Source organism: Misgurnus anguillicaudatus, chromosome 13, assembly GCF_027580225.2.
Source record: "Misgurnus anguillicaudatus chromosome 13, ASM2758022v2, whole genome shotgun sequence".
NCBI lineage: Eukaryota > Metazoa > Chordata > Actinopteri > Cypriniformes > Cobitidae > Misgurnus > Misgurnus anguillicaudatus.
Window position 1 is genome coordinate 8939423 of NC_073349.2, and position 26410 is coordinate 8965832.

The following is a 26410-nucleotide window of genomic DNA, read 5'->3' on the forward strand; positions in this document are numbered from 1 at the left end:
AACTGGTGTACATAATTACATTATGTAGATCCAACAATTTTTTTAAGCAAAATCATTTTAAGAAAACTTAATTCAATCATGTACAACCGGAGATTTTTTCAGTGTAATTTTCACAAATGTCACTTTAGTCATTTTATTGGTAAAAAATTTGACTTTCTTTCGCTGCAAAACTCTTTAAGTACATGCAAGCTTTTTTGGCAAAAACCTCCACTTCTTTGGGCAAGAAATTATAAATAGCTGTAAAATCACTAAAGATGCAACTAGAAACACTGCAAACTATAAAAGCCAGAATGCAAAAATGAAGAAACCTAACCACACATTAGGGGGCGCTGTGATCCATGTGACTGCCACAGTCGGTACTCACAAGGGACACAAGTTTGAATACGGCCTTAAGTGGACTGTGAAGTGCACTTCACTGGGTTTTCCGCCATCTTATGTGAGATTCCAATCCGAAGGGAGCGAACATGTTAAGTTCGAAGGGCACTGCGCACGGCATAGGGAATCAGGGAACATCGATACATCACTTCACAGGAAGTGGAGAGCGATAATTACCCAACTGTCAATTAAAATATGAATGTAGTCCCACATATTTATGTTATATCAATCTGCGCGACCCCGTCGTTGACTTTCTTTGATGTCATTTGCAGGCTGTTCCTAATGAGCGGTTTTTGTCCGTGAAGTCCACTTCGACTGATATACCGTGCTTAGGCAGTAGGGAGCAGTGAACACTCCGTATGGACCCTGTCGAATTGAATGCACCTACAGTCATTTTGTGTGCCGTCGTTCATCCAATTTATTTTCCGTGAATCCGTTCACATTGCTGAAAAATCAAGGTGTGTTTACTGAATTTTGCCAACATGGCGGTATTTCTGAATGGACTGAGGGTGGGATTCAGCTGATTTAAAGTGAAGGTATTGTGTAAACACTTAATACAAGCTGAGCGAATTTGGTCTAATTTTTTAATGTAGGTGGCGTTTAACCGCTTTCGTTTCTTAGCTCCGCAATTTTTAACCGAACGTTTCAAGATCCAATGGAGTTACGAAGTTTATTTTGTTTTATTTGTTATATACCCACAGGCAGACTTAAAGGGGAATACATAGCAATACTTTTTCCAAAAAAATAAAAAAAATTATCAAATATTTGAGATACAAACTTTCCCTCAGACAACAACATGTTTATATTTTCTTTCCAAATGTAGTGTGGTAACTATTTATTTATTACTCTTTAATTTCTCTGTGGAAGAATTATTTAGAGATTATGCAAAGATGACGAAATTTATGCAGTGATAGTTAAATATTATTGTCTCAGCTGCCTTCTGGTGATCCTCTCTTTAACATTATTATCCTCAGTGGTGTGTTTCACTTATGATACTTTCATGATAATTACATTCCACTGTACAAAGACTTCAAATATTCAATAGCCTACATATAAAACACCAATTATTGTTATTATGATGCAGTTTTCTAGTTGCATTCTGGTCTCCACAGCATATGCTTTTGATGTTTTACTGTATTACAACAGACACAACTGAATAAATGAAGCACATTGGTAAAATAACTGTGTACTATAAAATATATTATAGGACGCAAAAGCAATGCTTTATATTCCCAGACTAGCGTAATGTACTCTAGTAAAAGTTTTTATTGCAGTTCCCCTTTCACAACTATCTTCAGCAGAGAGTCATAAAAGTGTGATGATGATGAATCTTTAAAGTGTGGATATAATTATACGAGTACTGTAGTGTTTACACAGCTGCTTGTGTTTTAATGATCACATTACACCCTGATGCTATACAGACACATTTTTATTTCTGTTATCTCATTATATCTCCTCTCACTTTATTAATCCTTCTGTTGCTGTTTTATTACCTTTCTACCTTGTTTTTTTGTTTGATACATTAAAGTAGTTTTAATTTGAGATGAGGTGAGGTGAAAAATGTACCATTAAATGAGCTTAATAGACATGCCGCTGTACCATGGCCATACAATGATATGTTTGATCAGTGGCTCTCAAGTGGTTTTGCTCCAGAATTCAGATTTTATTGTGCATCAAATTGTGACCCATGGTTGTTGTTTGTGGTATTATTTTAGCAGATTGATCAATGAAGAAAACATGTTAATTTATGAATGGTAGATGGACAAAATGACCCACTACAAGAAGAAAGAATTTCAGTGAATATTCAGTGCATTACACAGCGCTGTGTGTTAATATGCCAGCCATATGCTGCCATAAATGTGTGTATTTTAGATCATATCCTTTCTGCTGGTTGACATTGGATGAGACGTGACTCATGTTTCTGCTTGGATCTCACATTCACTCATGCATTTGCTCTAACTCTGTGTGTGATGTTGTGTGTCGGATGTTATTCCTTTAATCCGTGTTCTCACACTTTTAGAAGTTTTTTAAGCCAAGTAGGATCAAAACGAAATATCATGGTGAACACACATTACAACACCAAAAAGTTAGGAATCACTTAATCTTTATCATTAAAACAATGGAAAACAAAAATTGTGGAAATTAAATTTTTTCTCAACATAACTCATTTCAAACATACCTTTAGATCGAAACGTTTTTATGATCCTGACAAACATTTCAGTCAAGTGACCCTAATCTTTCAGACAGTGGTGTATGCCATGTCTGTTTTGCCTGGTTTTAGTTGACATTATGAAAATGATGACAGTTAATAATAATGCATTTTTTTCTGCTTCATAGATTCATCCAGGTGAAGCCTACACTGTGTACCACACCAGTCCAACGCTCTCCAGTTTATGCAAACCAGTGGTGCTGTGGACCCAGCAGGATGTGTGTAAGTGGCTGAAGAAACACTGTCCACACAACTACCTGACCTATGTGGAGGCCTTCTCTCACCACGCTATCACAGGTACAAATGTCTTTACGATACATCATACACATTATGACATCACAGGTATAACACAACTCTTTTTATAACACAGCACACGTTATGACATCACAGATAAAACTCAACTCTTTTTGTGACACAGTACACGTTATGACATCAGAGGTGAAACACAACTCTCTTTATGACACAGCACACGTTATGACATCACAGATGAAACTCAACTCTCTTTTTGACACGGCACACGTTATGACATCACAGATAAAACTCAACTCTCTTTTTGACACGGCACACGTTATGACATCACAGATAAAACACAACTCTCTTTTTGACACAGCACACATTATGGCATCACAGGTGCAGCACAACTCTCTTTTTGACACAGAACAGGTTATGACATCCCAGGTAAAACTCAACTCTCTTTATGACACAGAACAGGTTATGACATCACAGGTAAAACTCAACTCTCTTTATGACACAGCACAGGTTATGACATCACAGCTAAACACAACTCTCTTTTTATGACACATCACACGTTATGACATCACAGGTGCAGCACAACTCTCTTTATGACACAGCACACGTCATGATATCACAGGTGCAGCACAACTCTCTTTATGACACAGCACACGTCATGATATCACAGGTGCAGCACAACTCTCTTTATGACACAGCACACATTATGACATCACAGGTGCAACACAACTCTCTTTATGACACAGCACAGGTTATGACATCATAGGTTAAACTGAACTCTCTTTTTGACACAGCACACGTCATGATATCACAGGTGCAGCACAACTCTCTTTATGACACAGCACACGTTATGACATCACAGCTAAAACACAACTCTCTTTTTGACACAGAACAGGTTATGACATCCCAGGTAAAACTCAACTCTCTTTATGACACAGCACAGGTTATGACATCACAGCTAAAGCACAACTCTCATTATGAGTTCACAGGTGCAGCACAACTCTCTTTATGACAGACACAGCACACATTATGACATCACAGGTGCAGCACAACTCTCTTTATAAAAAGTAAATAAAGGCTCAGTCTCAAATGCCAAGAATGTCAAAGCACATTAACATTCGCAAATAACATTCACAAATAGTTCCATATTTGTTGCTTTGCTGGAAAATGTCATGTATTAAAGACAGACAGTTTGGTCAATTCACAACAGCCCTTGCCAACAGACATATCTAAAGGCACTGTGTTAGATCAACAGATGTATGTACAATTACTCCGGTCTCTCAGAGGAATAGTTTGGCAGACAACATAAACTCTATAATAAACGATCATCTGACTCCAAGAACTGTGTGCTCATGTTTCACTCCCTAATGGACTATTATACACCTTAATACTGTGCCATTTGTCAGACCGGGTCCATTTCCATTAGGTCTCGCCATTCAGGGGACACTAGAGTAGACTTTTCACGAAATACTAATTTTTACGTTACATTTCGTGCGTGTCTTCATGGAAGTAGCTGTATTTATATTTTTGATATTTTTAGTTAAAAAATAAGAATTCCTAAGAAGTAAAATTGCATCTACATAGCTACAGTATGGCTCTGACGGTGGCAGTATTTTATCACCGCAATGGTAATGCACTCATTCACAGCAGTGGTGCGGTGGTTATAGAATGTGTCTGTGTGTGTGGGCGTGCAATGCATACAGACTCATACAGTGGCAAGAAAAAGAATGTGAACATTTTGGAATTTCATTGTTTTCTGCATAAGCTTGACCCCCCCCCCATTCTTCATGGCAAAACTGCTTTAGCTCTGTCATATTCTTTGGACGTGTCATGTGTTTGGCCCTCTTTAAGTCAATCCATAGCATCTCTATTGGGTTGAGGTCTGGGCTCTGACTCCAAAAGGCAGATTTTGTTTTTCTGAAGCCATTCTGTTGTGGACTTGCTCCAGTGTTTTGGGTCGTTGTCCTGTTGCATCATCCACCTTCTACACAGTTTCAGCTGACATACAGACATTCCCACATTATCCTGAAGAATTGTCTGATTTACTTGGGAATTCATCTTCCCATTAATGATTGCAAGCTGGTCAGGCCCTGATGCAACAAAGCCCGCCCAAATCATGTTTCCTCCACCACACTTTACAGTTGGGATGATGTTTTCATGATGATATACCGTTCCCTTTCTACGCCAGATGTAGCGCTGTGTGTTTTTTTCCAAAAAGTTTAATCTTAGTTTCATCAGTCCACAAAACATTTTGCCAGTACTGCTGTGGAGTGTCAATGTTTTCTTTTACAAACTTCAGGTGTGCAGCAATGTTCATTTTAGTAAGCAGTGGTGTCCTGCCATGGAAATCCTGCTTGTTCAGTGTTTTACGTATTGTAGACTCTTGAACAGAAATTTTAGCAAGTTCCAATAATGCCTTCAAATTTTTGGCTGTCATTCTGGGTTGTTTCTTTACCTCATTGATGAGTCTTCATTGTGTTCTTGGTGTCCTTTTGACTGGGCGCCCACTTCTTGGTAGAGCAGCAAGAGTCCCAAAGTGTCTTCATTTGTATATTGTTTGTCTAACTGTAGACTGGTGTATTTTGTGAAGTCTTTGAAATAACTTTGTAACCCTTTAAAGGTTTATGTAAAGCAACAATTCTTGATGGTAGCTCCTCTGAAAGCTCTTTTTGACGAGGCGTGGCTCACATAAACGCGTTCTTCTTGTGCAGAGCAAACTCTAAAAGTTTGAGAGGTTTTTATCAGTCAAAGTAGCTGTAGTCCACATCTCCAAACATATTATCCAGGTGTGCTAAAACCGGACTCCAATTAGCTTTTTTGAGGTCATTAACTCAAGGGTTCACATACTTTCTCCACAAGCACTACTATTTTTTGTTTGTTCTCAATAAAGACATGAAAGTTTAGAATTTTTTTGTCATTATTTTTAGACACATTGTGTTTGTCAATACCCTTGACTTAGATGAAGATCAGATCACATTTTATAAAAAAAAAAAATCCGAAAACTATGACATTAAAAAGGTTCACATACTTTTTCTTGCCACTGTATATAATGCATATCTTTACATATATTTTGAAATAAAAAATTGTAAACAAAGATCAGATATATGTTTCTTAAATGTGCGTGTGAATCACTATCCCATTCAATACTGTACAAACAGTATGTCAAAACCATTTGAGTCATGTGACATCTGTCTAGCCAATCAGTAAAGAGTCCTGAACCTCAGGAGAGATTTAATGCCTAGATGGCTTGTGTGCACTTTTTCTTGCTCTCAGGATTGTATTGGATTTCATAACCACACATGCGTCTCTATCTAAGTGTGTGTTATGTCATATCCCTCTGTCACACACACACACACAGTTTATGACGTGCTGTGAATGTTATCATGGTCCCAACGGCCTTTTTCTATTATCTGTGCTATTATTTATTGCTTCATTTATCAAGCCTCTTTCTAGACTGTGTGTGTGTTTGTGAGTGTTTGTGTGCGATTCTCCTTGGGTCATTGACCCCATCACTTGAAGTACACACTGGAAATAGATGAAACCGAGTCAGTGGCCATGTCAGACATGATCGTCACTTGGCTTCAGGCACAGACTGTTTCTGACACTGTTTTGGGTCTTTTGAGTCAGATGTTTAGTGTGAATTGCCCTGAACCGAATCCAAATGAATCACTAGTACGTACTTCACGTTTTTAAATGATGTCTTAAGGGCTGTGTGAAATCATAATTGGATTTTGTGGCTTTTAATTAATGTTTTTTGGCTTTGAGGTCATATGCTGGTGTACTCCTTGCTAGTACCTTCTGCCTTCAGAACTGTCTTAAATCTTCGTGGCATCAATTCAACAAGGTGTTGGAAACATAACTCAGAGATTTTGGTCCATATTGACATAATAGCATCACACCGTTGGTGCAGATTTGTCAGCTGCACATCCATGATGCGAATCTCCTGTCCCAGAAACCAGTTTGAGATGATTTGAGCTTTGTGACAGGTGCATTATCCTGCTGGAAGTAGCCATCAAAAGATGGTATACTGTGGTCATAAAGGGATGGACATGGTCCGAAACAATACTCAAGTAGGCTGTGGCATTTAAATGATGCTCAATTGGTACTAAGGGGCCCTGATCTGCCACGAAAATGTCTCCCACACCATTACACCATCAGCGTGAAGTGTTGATACTAGACAGGGTGGATCCATGCATCATGTTGTTTACCTCAAATTCTGACCTTAATATCTGAAAAACTGATTTTTGCTGGTTATGAAGACTGAAGGTTATGTGCTGTCATTACAACTGAACTACTGTCATGTTTCAAAAACATGTCTAATAGGAAATGAAAATTTTTTTTTAAATCCGTTTTCTTTAAAGCCCATTTTTACCACTCCATTTTCTTTAAGCTATAAATTCAGGATAAAGGCATATTGGAGGGGTGAAAATGAGTTTTTCAACCATTTTGAAACCACTTTCTTTTTCCTCATTTTTCCACCTTATCTTGTTTTTGACAGCACCTTTATCACTATCTTCAGGGTGTTATTTGGGAACGCATTAAACCCGTCTGCAGGGAATCCATTTCTGCTGTTCACCTGAGCCGTCTGCTGCTTCACAATAGCATCAGGTGAACGGCAATCTGGCAAAAAGTGTTTCTGCAGGGCTGAATCCAAAACCATTGAATTATTGGCCGTGTGTGTGTAATATAATAGAGAGCTTCATAAAACAGAAAATGTTCACTCCCGAGGCACCATTTCAGCATAAGAAATACATCATGCATTTAAAAAAAATATGAAATGCTTTCCAAATATGATCAGTGGTTGTTCATATAGCTGAACTGATATAGCAGTGCATTTGCAGCACAAGATCATGGATTCGACTCCTAAGGAACACACTGGTAAAATGTAGATTTTGAATGCGCTGTAAGTTGAATTGGTTAAACGTTTCTGATAAATGCATAAATGTATGCAGTCACAACATATCAATTGTCCTGTATGACTTTGGGATGATCTCTCATGTTCTAATTGCTTTTCACAGCCTATTGTGGGTGACCAGAAAGCAAATGTAATCCCTATTGAGATGTGTGAAAACTGGGTCAATGTTGGCCCATTGTTGGCTCAAAGCCCCAAGGGCATTTAAGGCTGCTCAATTGAAGAACTTGCAGTCAGTGGGGCATCTCTGTCAGAAAATTCCCTGTAAGCCCCCTAGTAGTTAAATGCATCACCAATTGATTTAACAGCCTATACATCAGGCTTAAAGAGATATACATCAGTGATTGGTACTTTTTACATGAAGAGAGATGTATGGAGGAAAGGCTGGTAGACTTAAGCTTGAAGAGCATGTATTTGTCGGGAATTTATTCGGTTCTGAATCAAGTGGCTTGTCGCAAATTGGAACAACAGAAATTCCCCCTTTATTCAAGTTCAGGTGGTATTACTTTAAGGAGTTAGGAGGATTAAGATCCGCTGATATAAATTCAACAAACGGAGGTTAACACAGTGGTGTCTTGTGGATTGCTGTGATTTACTGTAATGTGCTGTGAATGCACTGTTTCAGTATCAAACTCGCTGCTATCCTTTACTTGGAAGTCTCCTTGAGATTTTGCTCTTTGTTGTTCAAACACACATACATACACTCACACTCAAAAACTGGTGTCCTTTTTTACTGGCCTATGCTTTAAAGCGAATATATTCCAATAAAATAGCTGCACAGTTTCTATCAAAAATCGGCTATCTGTATATTAGCTTTGAGGCCATCTGTACATATTGTATGTATACTATATACACTCACCTAAAAGATAATTAGGAACACCATACTAATACTGTGTTTGACCCCCTTTGGCCTTCAGAACTGCCTTAATTCTATGTGGCATTGATTCCACAAGGTGCTGAAAGCATTCTTTAGAAATGTTGGCTCATATTGGTAGCATCTTGCAGTTGATGGAGATTTGTGGGATGCACATCCAGGGCATGAAGCTCCCGTTCCACCACATCCCAAAGATGCTCTATTGGGTTGAAATCTGGTGACTGTGGGGGTCATTTTAGTACAAAGAACTAATTTTCATGTTAAAAAAAACAATTAGAAGTGATTCAAGCTTTGTGGCATGGTGCATTATCCTGCTGGAAGTAGCCATCAGAGGATGAGTACATGGTGGTCATAAAGGGATGGACATGGTCAGAAACAATGCTCAGGTAGGGCATGGCATTTAAACGATGCCCAATTGGCACTAAGGGGCCTAAAGTGTGCCAAGAAAACATCCCCCACACCATTACACCACCACCACCAGTCTGCACAGTGGTAACAAGGCATAATGGATCCATGTTCTCATTCTGTTTAAGCCAGATTCTGACTCTACCATCTGAATGTCTCAACAGAAATCGAGACTCATCAGACCAGGCAACATTTTTCAGTCTTCAACTGTCCAATTTTGGTGGGCTTGTGCAAATTGTAGCCTCTTTTTCCTATTTGTAGTGGAGACGAGTGGTACCCGGTGGGGTCTTCTGCTGTTGTAGCCCATCTGCTTCAAGGTTGTGCGTGTTGTGGCTTCACAAATGCTTTGCTGCATACCTCGGTTTTAACGAATGGTTATTTTAATCAAAGTTGCTCGTCTACCAGCTTGAATCAGTCGGTCCATTCTCCTCTGACCTCTAGCATCAACAAAGCATTTTCGCCCACAGGACTGCCGCATACTGAATGTTTTTCCCTTTTCACACCATTCTTTGTAAACCTTAGAAATGGTTGTGCATGAAAATCCCAGTAACTGAGCAGATTGTGAAATACTCAGACCGGCCCGTATGGCACCAACAACTATGCCACTCTCAAAATTGCTTAAATCACCTTTCTTTCCCATTCTGACATTCAGTTTTGAGTTTAGGAGTTCTGTTTCATTCCTCCTGACCGCCAGAGGCGGTGCTAAAGCACTAGTGGATTATCGCAGCGCCAGCTAGATAGGTCGAGAAAATATACCAACAAAGTTACATGGTGACATAGGCTGAGCCCTGAGCAATAAGTAGCCAACCAGCTCAGCCTTCTGCCTCTTTTGCTTTCTCGCTTGTTGTGATAGGTCGTTTTTCCTCGATTTTCGTGCCGTCAAGTGCAGCTTACCTGAGCAGCGAATTTTTTCGTCCTCGCAAGCTGTGACAGCGCGCTATTTGGAGTCTTTTCTTCTTTGCATCAATCGGTGAGTCGTGGGTTTATTACATTCGGTCTCTGTCAACACTTTATGCCTCTCAGTGCCGTCTGGTGGCTAGTGTCTTCTACGGGCGTTTTGTATGATGGTTCCCCGTCATCGTTACATCTTTATATCTGATGGATATACGGGGTTTCGAGCCTCTCGGTGTTAGCTCCCGGCGGCTATTGTTTTTTCCTACGGGCTTTTTTTTTAATGACAGTTCCCCGTCATTTTTATTTTCAGACGGATTTGTGTGACTGCTCGTGCCTCTCAGTTTTATCCGGGGGCTAAGAGTTTTTTTCTATGGACGGTTATACCGACGTTCCCCATAATTTTTGGTTTCGTTTTGTAACTGCTCGGGCCTCTCGGTGCTATCCGACGGCCGGTGTTTCAATAGTTACGGTTTTCCGTTAACCCCTTAAAGCTCTCGCTATTACCCGGTGATTTTTTCGTTAGTTCGCTTTAGTTTTTTATACGGAGATTTTTCACTTCAAGACCTTTTTTTTTATAGGTCTTTTTTTGCCACGGTTTTATGTTAGCGGTTCCCTGCTAACATTTGTCACTGACTTGACATTATTTATCCCTCATTTTCTTTTTTGGGGAAAGTTATGGCACATAGCTCTATTGCCACGGTTATTCCCTTAACATGCAAGCTGTGGCCTAACTCACTCCTGCCTGACGACGGCCACGACGTATGTCCGTCATGTTTGGGATTGCAGCATTTAAAGGAGGCTATCACGAACCCGTGTCTGCACTGAAGTCTCCTGCCCATGTCAGAGAGACGGCTTCGGCTGGCCGAACTGGACCCTAAATGTGCAGTCAGACTTGGGGAAAAGGAGTCGCAGTCAGCCAAACGGAAAAGGAAACGCAGTGCATCGGCGGCTGCCGGTGCACCTCCAGCTAAGAAGAAGGCTAATGTTACAGATAGCGAGCAGCCAGAGGATGCCTCTCTTTCTAAAACGGTTGCTGTACTTTCGTCTGAGATGTTGGAAATAAAGCGCCTTCTCCAGACGCTACAGCCTGTGATTCCTGCATCACCTGCTACTATTTCACAGGAGGATGAGGAGGATTCCAATTCCATTAATCCTAGGGTTCTTGAAAATCTGTGTTCATCTTCCCCTTCACATCACTCAGATTTCGATGTGCTCTCCACAAGTGCATCTGATGCACTGTTTCAGGATATGACAGTGGTAGATGCGACTGCACAATCTCCCATCCTGGAGAACGCAGCCTCTTCAGTAGCTGGGGGCTCTAGTGGGGAATCAGCTCATTCAGGGCAGACTATGTCCTCCACAGATAGCACTGTGGCTGTGCTTCAGATGGCAGTCGCACGACTAGGGCTGGATGAATCGCCAACTCAGCCAGCACAGTCCAGTGTCTTTTTCAGACAGACTGCAGCCGGATCCAGCTTCGCTATGCCACCTTGCAAGGACTTCATTGCAGAGTTTTCCAACTCCGTTACGAGTTCTAATGCTTCGAAAAGGCGACCAAGGACAGCCCGTACTCTGGCATCTATGGTTGGGGCAGATACTATTGAAGTTGGCCGTGCTCCGGAGATCGAACAGGCGGTCGCTGCCCTAGTGGTGCCACCCGATGAGGCTCTTCGAGGCAATGTGCGATGCCCCAGTGCCCAGTGTGGCCGCACCGACTCAGTACTTAAGAAGGCATACGAGTCTACTGCATATATAACCCGGGCAGAGAACACCATTTGTCAATTACTCCTTGCCACTACTAACACTCTCGAGTCGTCTAAACCTGACCCCTCGGTCTCGCAGTTTCTTCAAACTGCCCTTTTGGCTATGGGCCATGTTACCCGTGAGCTGGGTACCCTGACGGCCACACTCCTGGCAGCTCGTCGACAGGTATGGCTCGCCCAAGCAAGACTGCCTGAAGACTGCAAGAAGACATTACGTGACCTTCCAATTGTTCCTGGTCACCTGTTCGGACCTACTGTTCCAGAGCTTCTGGAAAAGAGGTTAAAACTGTCCGAGGCCACTCGACAATTGACGCAGCGTAATCCCGTCTTTAAAGTGCCAGGCCCTCAGGCTCGTCATCGTTTTCCGACCCAGGATCAGAGGTTCCGCCAGCATCCTAACCCGCAACCTCAAGGGTCACAGAGGCCCCGTGCTGCTGAGGACACTCGAGGTTTTCGTCCACAGCAACGGCAGTTTTCAGGGGGTCCACATCAGCGCCCCCCCACAACCATTAAAGTGCGCACTCACAAAGCTTGAAACCATCGGGCCGGTGGTCGACCGTTTCTCGGATACACAGCTGTCGTACTGGAGGGAGACGACTGTAGATCCCTGGGTTCAGACCACGTTAAGCAAGGGGTATGCTCTACAGTTTCGACGCCGGCCCCCACGTTTTTCCAGGATCGTTCAGACGGTCATAAAAAATCCGGCACGTTCAGTGGCCCTCTCTCTGGAAATTTGTTCTCTTCTGGAGAAAGGAGCCATAGAAAGAGTTCATCCCTGTGTTCAAAGGGACGGTTTTTATTCAACATACTTCCTCGTAGCAAAAAAGGATGGTGGTTTTCGTCCGGTTCTGGACTTGAGACATCTAAACAAGTTCCTGAAACATCTGCCCTTTTGAATGTTGCGGGCAGCCGACGTTCTTCGGTCTGTCAGGAAGGGGGATTGGTTCACAAGCATCTACTTGAAGGATGCTTATTTTCACGTGCCGATTGCTCCTCAGCACAGAAAATTTCTCCGATTCAGTTTCAAAAACCAAGCCTACCAGTTCAGGGTCCTTCCTTTTGGCCTGTCTCTGGCCCCCCGAGTGTTTACGAGATGCATGTCTGCAGCCCTACATCCCATGTGGTCCAGGGGGATGCGAATCCTGCCTTACTTGGATGACTGGCTGCTGTGTGCAGGCACAAGCTGGCAGGCTGTGCAAGACACCAGCCTACTTCTGATGCATGTTCAAAGGCTAGGCCTTGTCGTCAACGAGGCAAAGAGTCATCTAAGTCCAGTGCAGAGAATCACTTACATTGGAATGACGTTGGATTCCTGCGCAATGTCGGCCACCCTCTCACAGGCCAGGGTGGACAATATTCTACGGCTGCTTGCTCGTTTCCGGCTGGGAGCGAGCTTAAGATACAAGACTGTTTTACAGCTCATAGGGATGCTGACTGCTGCTACTCCGGTTATCCCACTCGGCTTGCTCCACCTCAGACCTCTCCAACGGTGGAACAACAGTCTTCGTTTGAGCCCTGTCAGACATCTTCATCGTCTGATTGTTGTCTCACGCGGTTGTATGCTGGCGTTGACACAGTGGAATCGTCTGGATTTTCTGATGTCAGGTGTTACTCTAGGAGTCATTCCTTCCCGTCGGGAGGTGGTCACAACCGATGCTTCTCTGCTCGGTTGGGGAGCATCTTGGAACCACAGGGGTGTTTGCGGACACTGGTCCCCAACCCGGTCCAAGGATCATATAAATCTTCTGGAACTACGGGCAGTTTTTCTGGCTCTGCAGCATTTCTTACCAGTTCTGGCAGGCCGACATGTCCTCATCCGGTCAGACAACACCTCAACAGTGTTTCACTTGAACCATCAGGGTGGGACAAGGTCCCTCGAGTCCCTGAATCTTACCCGCAGGATACTCACCTGGGCGCTCCCTCAAATAGCTTCATTGAGGGCGGTTCATCTTCCAGGGTTGCAAAATCAGGTAGCGGATGCTCTCTCCAGGGACGTTCTTCATCCGGAGGAATGGAGGCTCCACCCGGATGTGGTGCGGATGATATGGCAGCGTTTCGGGGAGGCAGAGGTGGATCTTTTTGCAACAGAGGCGAACACTCATTGTCGCTGGTGGTTCGCAAGAGTAGAGACATCCAGCCCATTGGGACAGGATGCTCTATCCCAGGAGTGGCCAAGCCGGCTGCTTTATGCCTTTCCTCCGCTTCCACTTCTGTGGGAAACACTACACAAGATAGCGCTGGGAAATCACACTGTGTTGCTTGTGGCACCCTGTTGGCCAGCCAGGCCTTGGTTCCCTTTGCTTCTCTCCATGCTGGTGGGCAGACCATGGCAGCTTCCGCTTTGGAGAAATCTGTTGTCTCAAATGGACGGAGCTGTTTGGCACCCCAATCCGGACCGTCTACAACTTTGGGTTTGGCCTCTGGGTCGGACTGTCCTTTAGCTAATCTGGAACCTGCTGTCGTTCAGACTATTACTATTACTATTATGCTAGAGCAGCATCTACACGTCAGCTTTATGCCGCACGTTGGAAGCTCTTCTCCTCATGGTGTGAGGAGCGAGGTTTTGATCCGGTATGTTGGGATGTTCCAAACGTTCTTAGTTTTTTACAACACGTTCTGGATTCAGGCAAAGCAGCCTCCACGTTGAAGGTGTATGTTGCGGCCATCTCTGCGCATCATGGACCAGTTAATGGTTGTTCACTTGGTTCCCACACCCTCGTGTGTAGTTTTCTGAAAGGGGCTAGGCGGCTGAGGCCCGCTCGTAGTCCCCGTTTTCCTGGATGGGACTTACAGCTTGTTCTGGATTTTATCTGTCTGCCACCGTTTGAACCCCTGCAGACAGCTGACCTGAGATGGCTATCTTTGAAGACTGCTTTTTTGTTGGCAATGGCCTCTGCTAAGCGTGTGGGTGAGTTACAGGCTTTGTCCATTAGTGACTTATGCATGCGTTGGTTGCCAGAGGATTCCGGTGTTGTTCTCTGGCCGAATCCTTTTCTACCTAAAGTCCTGCTCCCGCAGTTCATTAACCAGTCTATCACTCTGGCGTCTTTTCTGCCCACGCCGCAGTCGGACGGGTCGTCTAGTCATCTTTTGTGTCCCGTGCGGGCCCTGAAACGTCATGTGTCTGCTACTGTTCACCTTAGGCGAACGGATCAGCTCTTTGTTTGTTATGGCGGCGTGCGGAAAGGGGCCGCCATATCGAAACAACGATTGTCAAATTAGATTGTGGAGGTTATTACTATGGCGTACAAGCATGCTCAAAAACCTTTGCCAGGTAGTGTCGCTTGTCATTCCACTAGGGCGGTGTCTACGTCTTGGGCTGCCTTCAGGGGTGTATCTATGGCGGATATCTGCACAGCTGCTACTTGGTCTTCTCCATGTACCTTTGCCCGTTTCTACAAGATCAACGTTGTTGCCCCTCATGCTGTCTGTTCTGCGGTCCTCCGAGGACAACCTTGATTTAAGGTGGGTGGCATTCCTCATGACTATGTTGGTAGGAGTCATCCACTAGTGCTTTTGCACCGCCTCTGGCGGTCAGGAGGAATGAAACAGAACGCTAGTTACGTATGTAACTGTGGTTCTGTGAATTCCGGATGACCGCCAGAGTTCTTTGTCATGCGGAATGCGCGAGAAAGGCGTTCATGAGGCAGAAGGCTGAGCTGGTTGGCTACTTATTGCTCAGGGCTCAGCCTATGTCACCATGTGACTTTGTTGGTATATTTTCTCGACCTATCTAGCTGGCGCTGCGATAATCCACTAGTGCTTTTGCACCGCCTCTGGCGGTCATCCGGAATTCACAGAACCACAGTTACATACGTAACTAGCGATTGTCTTGACCAGGACCACACCCATAAATGCATTAAGGCATCTGCCATGTGATTGGTTGATTAGATAATTGCATTAATGAGAAATTGAACAGGTGTTCCTAATAATCCTTTAGGTGAGTGTATGTATATATAATGAGAAGATCAAAAATATTGATGACATATACTTGTTTGCAAAGCATTTACAAGTCCAGTAGCATGCTTAAATTTCAATGTTAAAATGCTGGAATTAAATTTTAAAGATAAAACAAGTTCCATATTTTTTCCTTATTGAATATCCTTTATATGACCTATTATAGAAGTACAATGGATTGCTGACCCTAAAGAATCAGTGAAATTAAATATATTCTCATTCAACATACAGTAGTATTATATAGGACGAAGTAGTCTGTGTCTGTAGTAGTGCAGAATGAGGCTAAATTATATATTTTCCTAAGGTGATGTAAATGTATTTCTTTTAATTAGCATTAGCATATGGTTTTGCTTTGGATAGAAGCGTCTACTGAATGAATAAATGTAAATGGCTCCAAAGCACACAGACATGAACTCTTATGGACAGTTAGCACGCTATAAAACCACAAACTCTAACACCGATTTCATAGGCTCTTTAACACATGGCTAGCGCCTACAAGACGTTTCGCTAACCTAATTTTACTTATGAAAAAGCAATTAAATGCTGCATGAAGGCGTTTCTCAAGGGACACCTCGTGACAGGTGTGTAAAACCACAATCATCTCTTTCCAACCCCCAAACCACTACACACACATATTCAGTCATACTCTCGCCCCTCCAGTACTGATATTTCATCAGGTGAAACATCCAGACATTCATTAAAGTCATTATGTTTCATTTGCCAAAGGAAAAAGCCATCCGGTGCTGATGTTTCTGGGCACAGACCCCACCAATCAATAAGCTCATCCAAGGTCACGCAATGGGCCTTACGTAACACAACATTAGTAATCATTACGCAATGCAATATGTGTTGAAATTGAACACATTTATTAATGTTGCCTGAAATAGATGCTCATTATGTAATCTGTATGTGTGGTGTTTTTGTGAGGGACTGTCTGTGTACTTGCCAGGTATGAATGAGAATGGATGATTCGATTATAAGAGAAAATGCAGTGATTGATGTGCCTTATTAGAGTGAGCACATTCAGGACAAGCGGCAATAAATTCTCTGGCTTTGTGTTGTTTTTAAAGGACGAGCCTTGACGGTGATAGGACAGAGAAGTACATATGAAAGCTTCACATTATCAGTTTTGACTATGTGCTTACATATGTGTACACTAATTAAAATGAAGCTGCTCCCTTTTCACATACAGTATCACACCAAAAAGGCATTTATTCCCAAGAAAAGTTTTTAAACTCATTATTCTGAGAGGATATTAAAGATTAACAGTGGTATGGACATCAGTTTTATATTTACCTTAATTTAACACTTTCCAAGTTGTTTGTAATCAACATGGACAAATATGGATGCTTTATGCAAATGTATGTTTATTATTAGTGAAAGAGTCAACAAACATTATATAAAAAATACATTTTAAAGGTTCAAAAACAAAATCGATACTATAAAATCACTGGTAATACTAATAGATTTGGCACACACAGGGCCTTATTTTAACAATCTAAGCGCATTGTCTAAAGCACACGGCGCACGGTCTAAATGGACGTGTCCGATGCCACTTTTGCTAATTTAACTACAGAAAAAATGGTTTGTGCGCCGAGCGCATGATCGAGAAGGGTTGTTCATATTCTCCTAATGAGTAATGGGTGTGTTTTGGGTGTAACGTGCAATAAACCAATTAGAGTCTCATCTCTCATCCCCTTTAAAAGCCAGTTGCGCTGGCGCTATGTCTTATCCCTATTTAGATGACGGACTTTGTAAACTAAAAAAACTAAGCAGAGGAAGAAGACCACCAGTTTAAGAATAATCTTAAAAAATTTGTTGTTTTCATTTTTATTGAAATTTATTTTTTTTGGATTAAAACCTTTAAAAGCCTTTTTTTCAGTCATAGAAGTACAAATAGCAGGCTTTTAATTGCTGTAAATGTATTGATATCCTACATAATCATTGTAATCTCATAAATTAATTTGCAAATATGCAAAAAAATGTTTGTATTCTAAAAATACAAACAGGAGATAAAGAATTTACAAACGTGCAGAGAGTCGAAGCGTTTCAGCACTCGGACAGCATCATGGGATTTTTACAAAGCATTACTTAAAATGTTTCTCATCTTATCATATCCAGAATCATCATATAAAATAAATCCGTAGGGAAGCATTTAAAAAACATTTAAAAATAGATGCATTTGTTCAAAGCAAGTATACTGTAAAACCTAACAGTCAACTTAACTCAAACCATTTAAGTAAACCGATTGCATTAGACCATTTAAGTTTTAAAACACATACATTTGAGTACTGTGAACTTGAGTCAAGTGCAATTCTGCACTTATATTTAAGTAGTGTGAACTTAAATATAAGTGCATAACTGCATATGACTCAATTTGTTTAAGTTCACAGTACTCAAATATATGTGTTTTAAAACTTAAATGGTCTAATGCAACCGGTTTACTTAAATGGTTTGAGTTGAGTTAACTTTTAGGTTTTACGATTTATTTACTTACTAGGCTGCAGGTGAAGCAGCTCTTTATGCCTTCTGACGTCTCCGGTTCTCATTTGTCCAAGAGACTCAATAATAATTGTTTACATTTTAATAATAAAGCAAATTATAAGCGCATATTTCTAACGTGTTCATTAAATAACAAAAACAACATTGCCCCGTAGTCTTTTGACTTTATACCAGGTTTTATTTGGTCAATGGTGTAGTCTATTCTAGTTGCCTCAAAATAGCAACGCTCCAACAATGCGCCTGAACACAACTCGTTTTCAGACCAGAACGCCCATGGGCGCAAAATTTGGCGGAAATGCATTTGCTATTTAAACAACATGGCACTTAATGTGAAAATGATAATTGCGCCGGGTTGAAACTAGCAAAAGACTATTATAGATTATTATATATTTAAATTATTATTATTAAATTATTTTTAAAACCGTAGTTTTGTCTATGAATGCCTTTCAGTCCCTCCAGAAAAACGCGATTGTGCGATCGCGCGATATATTGCATAATCAGCCAAAGTCCGCATATTTATGCGGGGCTGCATTTTTTCCAAATACAACGCACTTTCGCCGCATTAATTACATATTTCCGCGCACAAAATATGTGGGGCTTGCATGATTTCCGCATTTTCGTAGCAAAAAGTCACATATATATTAGCAGAAAGTTGAAAAATGTTGCATTTACTTCCCAAAAGCGCAGCCGTGTCCTCTATTGCCATGGGAACGTTATGAATTGAAGTGATTATGTGACGTGAACATCATTGCAGCTTTTGCAAGTTTCCGCAGTTTTTGCAAGTTCCGCAATTTTCGCAAATTCCCGCAATTCCATCGCATAAATTGCATAAATATCCCACATATTCCATCGCATTTTTTAAGAAAACGTGCCGCAAAATCGAGGTTTTTGCCTGCAACAATCACAAAAACTCTGCGTTTTTCTGGAAGGACTGGCCTATATCAGGGTGGCATGCCAGTCTGTGCGAGGAAGATTGTTTTCATGTCTAATGGCTATTAATTACTCTTTAAACATCAATCAGGTCCCAAACTATATCTCTCTTAATAACTATTTTAACATCAAGCAAGTTCTGCACTTTATTTTCTAATTCCTGCATGCTTTAAAATCGAAACCAAAATCTCAGACGCGCATGTGGATGGACATCATTTGTATTAGTTAAGCATTTAGTTTTTTGGTTGTGCATTCCAATTAATTTCAATTCAACTGCAGCTGGTTTGTTTTGCTTTAAACCTTCATAACTTAACAAATACAGCTAAGTAGCACCATAAAAGAAAATAATAACATGATAACATAATAATAAACATGTTTTGACAAAAAATGTTAAAAATGGATTTATCTCGTTTTGCAACGAAACTCTTCATATATACACAGGGTTCCCACAGGTTCTTGAAATCCTTGAAACTTTGTGAATCTTGGGGAAAAAATTTAAGGCCATGGGAAGTTGAAAATATACATACATAGATACAGGTCATTAAAAGTGCTTGAATCTATTTTAAGAAAGAAGTTTTTTTGGAAAAAAATCATATTATTCCCTGTGTAGTGTAGGATAATATCATAAACATTCTTGTCTTTTTAAGCACACGTGCTAAACTGTTTGTTTTAAATGCTTATATCTTCTGTATGCAAATGTTGATTCATACCAAAATGCTTTTTGCATAGTTGTGTTTGACACATGAAAACGTCTCGGGTTACGTATGTAACTGTTGTTGAGAAGGGAATGAGACGCTGCGTCTCCATTGCCATACTTTCTGCCTCCCTGTAATGCCATCTTTGGCAATATTTCAGATAGCGATATACTTCCTGACTCCCACGTCACCATGTCTTTGTCTTTAAGCCTCACCATTGGTTGAATTTGATGCACACATTCAGACGCACTTAACCCTTGGAGGCATCCCCAAAGGGAACTGTAACAATGTATCTTACACAATGTAACCTTGCTTTCACTTGAAATGTGTCCCCAAATTTAGTCCTTGAATTTGAGGGTATTGGACCTGGAAAGTCTTTGAAAGGTCTTTGAATTTGAAGTTAACTAAGATGTGGGAACCTTGTATATATGTTATACACCAGGTGGTATATTTACCCAACTTAATAAACACTAAAGCATCCACTGGCAACTGGCAACTTTAAAAAAAACATGCTGACGATAAAAAAGTTAAAAATAAAAATTGCCATGGGATTTTGATTTCATGGGATAAGGTATGCTTACAAAAACTAAAAATCATATTTCACTCTTGATGCTGGCTTTTCTCCACATTCCTGTGCTGGTTTTGGAAGAGAATCTGCAGAATAAATGTTAACATGGAACAATATTGGTTATTAAATGAAGCACTACTGTGCCGTGCTATTATTGGCCGCAAAGAGAATAAATCAAACTGTCATCTTTTATTTATATTCTTTTACTGAGATTGACGTAATTGTCTGTTTTATTAAAGATGATGACAGATGTGACGCAGCAGTAGAATTCATTTAATGATTCATCTTCTACTTTTGAAATAGCCTGAGAGTAATGCTGAGATGTCACAGCACAAGAGTAGAGTCTGATGAAATGTGTGTGGATACAAGTGACATGTTCATAAAGCGTTTTTTTTTTTTGGTAGGCCTGTTTTGTTGGCAAATGTCAGTAATTTGATTGTCTCTGGGAGATAAAAAATATTTCTATTGCTATTGATCAAATTTCCTCTAAATGCCTCTTCTATTCCCACTCGCCATTTAAAAATCCGACATTACTCGCCATTTAAACTAATTCCCGAATCTTTTAGGTCGTGCCCTGTTGCGGTTGAATGGGGAGAAGCTGGAGAGGATGGGTATAGTCCAGGAGACACTGAGACAAGAGGTCCTGCAGCAGGTCTTACAGCTACAGGTCAGAGAAGAAGTGCGCAACCTACAGCTCCTTAGCAGAGGTGAGAGGAACATTGTTACCCTTCATAAAAAACATCATACAGTTTTAATTAAATTATTGTATTTACATTATGACAAAAACATAATTATGATTCCAGCTATTTACATTTTTATCAAACTTTTAACGTTCTACATATTGAGCCGCAGGTGCTCGTCATTGTTCTATTCAGTTGTTTTTTTTTTAAAAATAAGAAAACCGGCTTTTTATCGAAAGCTTAAATACAACTTATTAAAGTTTCAAAAGGGGCGATGGCACCATCAGAGTCCCTACAGAGAACTCCCAACTCAGCAAGTGTCAAACCCCAGTGTGCCCTCACATTAACAAGGAAAGGGAATTTGGGACCACTTTAACGCTGTGTCAGGGAATTCAACCAATAGCACGGGGGCAAATTCAATTTAACAGTTCACCAGGTCCGGGACTTCGTGCTATTATAAAGGAAACTAATTGAGCCACCCATTTGATAAATCTGTACCTGAAGTACAGAGAGAGGCTGTAGGTGAGGGCTCGGACAGGTGAAGGTTGTTTTTAAAGGGAAGGCGTCGAGTCAATGCTGGTTATCTTGTTTCTGATTGTTGGCATCACCTGTCAGACTGAGTTAAATCTGGCTCAAGGGTAATCTTTGGCTGTTAGGGTTATAGGACGCTGCTTATCTGGAGTTTATTCTTAGATGTGCCAGGCAGAGTGTCTTAGCCAGCAGGGTTTCCAGTGGATTTCTAATGGGAGACCATCTGTCATATTTGATTTAGCAGCTGTGAATGAAAATATGAAATATTTATCTGACATTTTATCTGAGCTTTTCTGACTTTGGTAAGGTTTTGGATTATTATGGTGATGGACAAATCAATTAGTCGCCATATGTAAGATTTTTGCATTAAAATATCCAAAATCACCAGCATTGTGTTATTTGTTTTTTTTTTCATTTAATGTTTTCAACAATGTGAGAAAATATTTTTTCAAGTAGATCCAACTTTTACTTTTTACATTGTACGATGCAGCATTTTAATCGCAATAAAGCAACATGTATCAACATACACCCACCTAAAGGATTATTAGGAACACCTGTTCAATTTTTCATTAATGCAATTATCTAATCAACCAATCACATAGCAGTTGCTTCAATGCATTTAGGGGTGTGGTCCTGGTCAAGACAATCTCCTGATCTCCAAACTGAATGTCAGAATGAGAAAGAAAAGTGATTTTAGCAATTTTGAGCGTGGCATGTTTGTTGGTGCCAGACGGGCCGGTCTGAGTATTTCACAATCTGCTCAGTTACTGGAATTTTCACGCACAACCATTTCTAGGGTTTACAAAGAATGGCGTGAAAAGGGAAAAACATCCAGTATGCGGCAGTCATGTGGGGGAAAATGGCTTGTTGATGCTAGAGGTCAGAGGAGAATGGGCCGACTGAAATAACCACTCGTTACAACCGAGGTACAGTATGCAGCAAAGCATTTGTGAAGCCACAACACGCACAACCTTGAGGCAGATGGGCTACAACAGCAAAAGAGCCCACCGGGTACCACTCATCTCCCCTACAAATAGGAAAAAGAAGCTACAATTTGCACGAGCTCACCAAAATTGGACAGTTGAAGACTGTAAAAATGTTGCCTGGTCTGATGAGTCTCGATTTCTGTTGAGACATTCAGATGGTAGATTCAGAATTTGGTGTAAACAGAATGAGAACATGGATCCATCATGCCTTGTTACCGCTGTGCAGGCTAGTGGTGGTGGTGTAATGGTGTGAGGAATGTTTTCTTGGCACACTTTAGGCCCCTTACTGGCAATTGAGCATCGTTTAAATGCCACGGCCTACCTGAGCATTGTTTCTGAGCATGTCCATCCCTTTATGACCACCATGTACCCATCCTCTGATGGCTACTTCTAGAAGAATAATGCACCATGTCTCAAAGCTCAAATCATTTCAAATTGGTTTCTTGAACATGACAATGAGTTCACTGTACTGAAATGGCCCCCACAGTCACCAGATCTTAACCCAATAGAGCTCTTTGGGATGTGGTGGAACGGGAGCTTTGTCCGCTGGATGTGCATCCCACAAATCTCCATCAACTGCAAGATGCTATCCTATCAATATGGGCCAACATTTCTAAAGAATGCTTTCAGCACCTTGTTGAATCAATGCCATGTAGAATTAAGGCAGGGGATCAAACACAGTATTAGTATGGTGTTCCTAATAATCCTGAGTATTTCGAGTGTATTTCGTCTATTGCTTGCTGCATATTTATACACTATTATATACATTGCTGCATGGATATTTTATACCCCCACTCATATTGGTCCAAAATCTGAAAACAAACTATAATGTCATGCAATTTTTTGGTTGGATTTTCTATACATCTTGTATCTCTAAAAGATGTTTGTCACTCTTCAAATGTGATGGAGAGTAAATCTGACACTGGATATCAAACTTTTTATCATTTACTGGAAAACATTTATTTGTTAAATATACAGAAACTGAACAGCCCAGATGGTTCTTAGGGAACTGCTGCTGTGCACCTTATGGTAGAAATTTTTATTATAATTTATGCCTTGTTCAAAACTTTTGAAATGCACTTGAATAAGTCAGTACTGTATTTCATTGGTTTTAGGGATTACTTTGTGCTTTTTTATTCTAATTAGTGAATAATTTTTAGTTACTGTACGACCATAAACCATGATTTGCAAGATGTCATTAGTGGAAGGGACATTTAAAAAATATTTGTCAAAAATATGTGCAAAAATAGTTATCAACAGCACTGAGTACTTTTACATGCTGGGTTACCCCGGTTATGCTAAATAAACTGATAAAGTGTGGGGTCATGTAAACATGTAAAACAGTTTTCTGTTATCAGGGAAAGCCCATAAACGGCATAAGCAAAAACCAATCGGCACAGCTAGTTTTTTACTCATTACCCAAAATTTGAGTTGCATGTAAACACCTTAAACGACTTTCTCAGTTTTGTTCATGTGCGCATGTCTCCATATGTGAAAGATAAACGTCACAAGTGGATGTAAGCACAAAGTAACACATAAAAGTCTGTGTCGACTCATGCAGTTAGCAGATAAACTGCGAAAATAAAATCTCATGAGAACATGAGAAGAGATACAACAGTATAGCTTAAGACAGATTTCCCGTCTGATTTATGTAGGGGTGAGCAGGGCACAAACTAATGTTGAGTTAATTGTAGAAGATGATCTCCTGTGAATTTGTGAAAAGTTTTGGAGGCATGAAAGTACATTTCTTATGTTTTTTTTTCAATTTCTGAGTTGGGGTGCAATGGCGCTTTTCCATTGAATAGCACCCCACGTTTTGATTTAGTTTGGGTCGGGTCAGCTTACTTTTGGGAGCTTTTCCACTGGGTGCAGTACGTAGTACCCAATACTTTTTTCGTACCACCTAGGTTGGGGTTCCAAGCGACCCGAGCTGATACCAAACGTGACGCAAAAACACTGTAGATCACTGATTGTCTAAGAGAATCGTCAATACCAGCGTCATCGCTATAATGTAAAGATTAGCTTTACCTTCATGCTAGCTTGCGCTCAAGCAAACATGTTGTCATCTGTGCTCTGCTATAAGTTTCCAAACTCCCTTTTAGCGATAAAAAACATCCACATGTTTAGAATCAGGGACACCATAACAGTTTTTTCCAGACTTGCAGTTTGTGGCGGAACATTCGCAACGAGCACATCCGCATTATATATGCTTAAATGCAACTTCAATGAGGCTCAGCGGAGTGCGTTAACTACTGACGTAACGGGTGTTTGAACAGAAACTGTCATGTGAGACAGAGGTAAAGTTAGTGATAAACGGATAAGCAAACATCTATTTGTGGTGGACAATTTAAATTTTGTTGCGGACTGAGAAATAAATGAATGTATGGGAATGTACAACGACGCTCTCACTTGTATGATGTCACAGCCGTAGGCAGCGCAAAAATAACGACACGCCTATAATCCCTCCCACTGCGAAGTGATACTAAACTAGATGGAAAAGCCAACCACTTCAAAGTGAGGTGAGCTGACCCGACCCAAACTAAGCTAAACCGTGGGGTACTATGCAATATAAAAGCACCATAAGTCACCAAATCCAACCTTACATTATTTCAATCACTGTCTTGTTACCTTAAACATGACACCATTTTGAAATATGTCAGCAACTCCTAGTAACTGATTGCTGGGATTGAAAACATTTTTAAACAGCAGGCTTAAGCCTTGTTTATACTCGACGCGTCGCATTAAGCACGTTGGTGCACACGGCAAAAAATGCCGTCAACAATGAGTGGGCGGTTGTGTGCGTTGGGTGCGCGACACCCCATTTCGCGTGGAGGAAAATGATTGGCTTATATTTGAAATAAATGTACCACTGGATGAGGAATAAAATACAAACCTTGAAATTTCTGTACTGTACTGTTTGCTTAGTAAAACTTTAATAAAATGATAATGTTTATTAAAGACATATTTAAGAGATTGATGTTTTATTCATGATCTCATATTTGTTGCAGACCAAAAGTGTGACTATAAACAATGCTTTAGTTACAGTAACACAGTGTTAAAATTAAGCCTCAGATATACAATGATAATGAAATGAAAACAATGTTAATACTATTAATCAAACTGCTACAAAAGCCATGAAACTCCAACTGCATTTTTCATAGATATGGTGTTTAAACCATTGTTTTGTTTACTAACAAATGAAGAGTTTGGTTCCAAAACGCAATAAATCCATTTTGACAAATTTTGGTAAAAACGTGTTTTCTATACCAAGAAAGTGACAAGATGAAAACAACTATTTTCTGTTACAAACTTTCACACAGCATCTTTAGGTTATAAAAACATAAAAAATTCAAATCCATAAGTTGATTTTCAAAGATTTATTATAAAAACGGATTATTTTTTCCACAAAATGCAATAAATCCATGACAAGTTTTTATTCAAAATGCTATAAATCTATTGAATCAATAGCCTATATAAATGTGCATTCATCTTTGCCATGTTATATTCATTTAGTTGACTAGTTGTACACACTAATTAAAAATATAAACATTAATGTTATTAATCAAAACACTTACTTTGTCATATTAAGAACCCTGTCATTGCGGTTACTTGACGTCTTCGCTTAACGTCTTTCACAGCGATCGACTGTAAAATGTTTTTGGTCCTGCTCGATTTTCGTTGACTTTGAGTAAAATTATGGAAAGTTTTTCATAAGATCCTCTGGGGTCAATGTGTTAGCATGAGAAGCTTGATGCTGTCGGGAGAACAAGCACCCGTCTCCCGAGTGCCTCTCAGGGAAATTATTAGATGTTGATGGCTTACGTTTCTTTCCCGTCACAGAAAACCATCACAGGTTTATCAATGCAATTAAAGTATTATT

General features: G+C 40.5%; 1 protein-coding gene across 2 annotated transcripts in view; it reads left to right on the forward strand.

The window, feature by feature from the left end:
* The window catches only part of samd10b (sterile alpha motif domain containing 10b), a 94968-nt gene that overhangs the window by 60196 nt on the left and 8362 nt on the right, over positions 1-26410 (forward strand). For both annotated transcript variants that reach the window (XM_055188266.2, XM_055188264.2), the window contains exons 3-4: positions 2713-2881; positions 20900-21040. In XM_055188266.2, coding sequence (XP_055044241.1) covers positions 2713-2881; positions 20900-21040 — 310 coding nt within the window. The remainder of the gene's footprint in view (positions 1-2712; positions 2882-20899; positions 21041-26410) is intronic.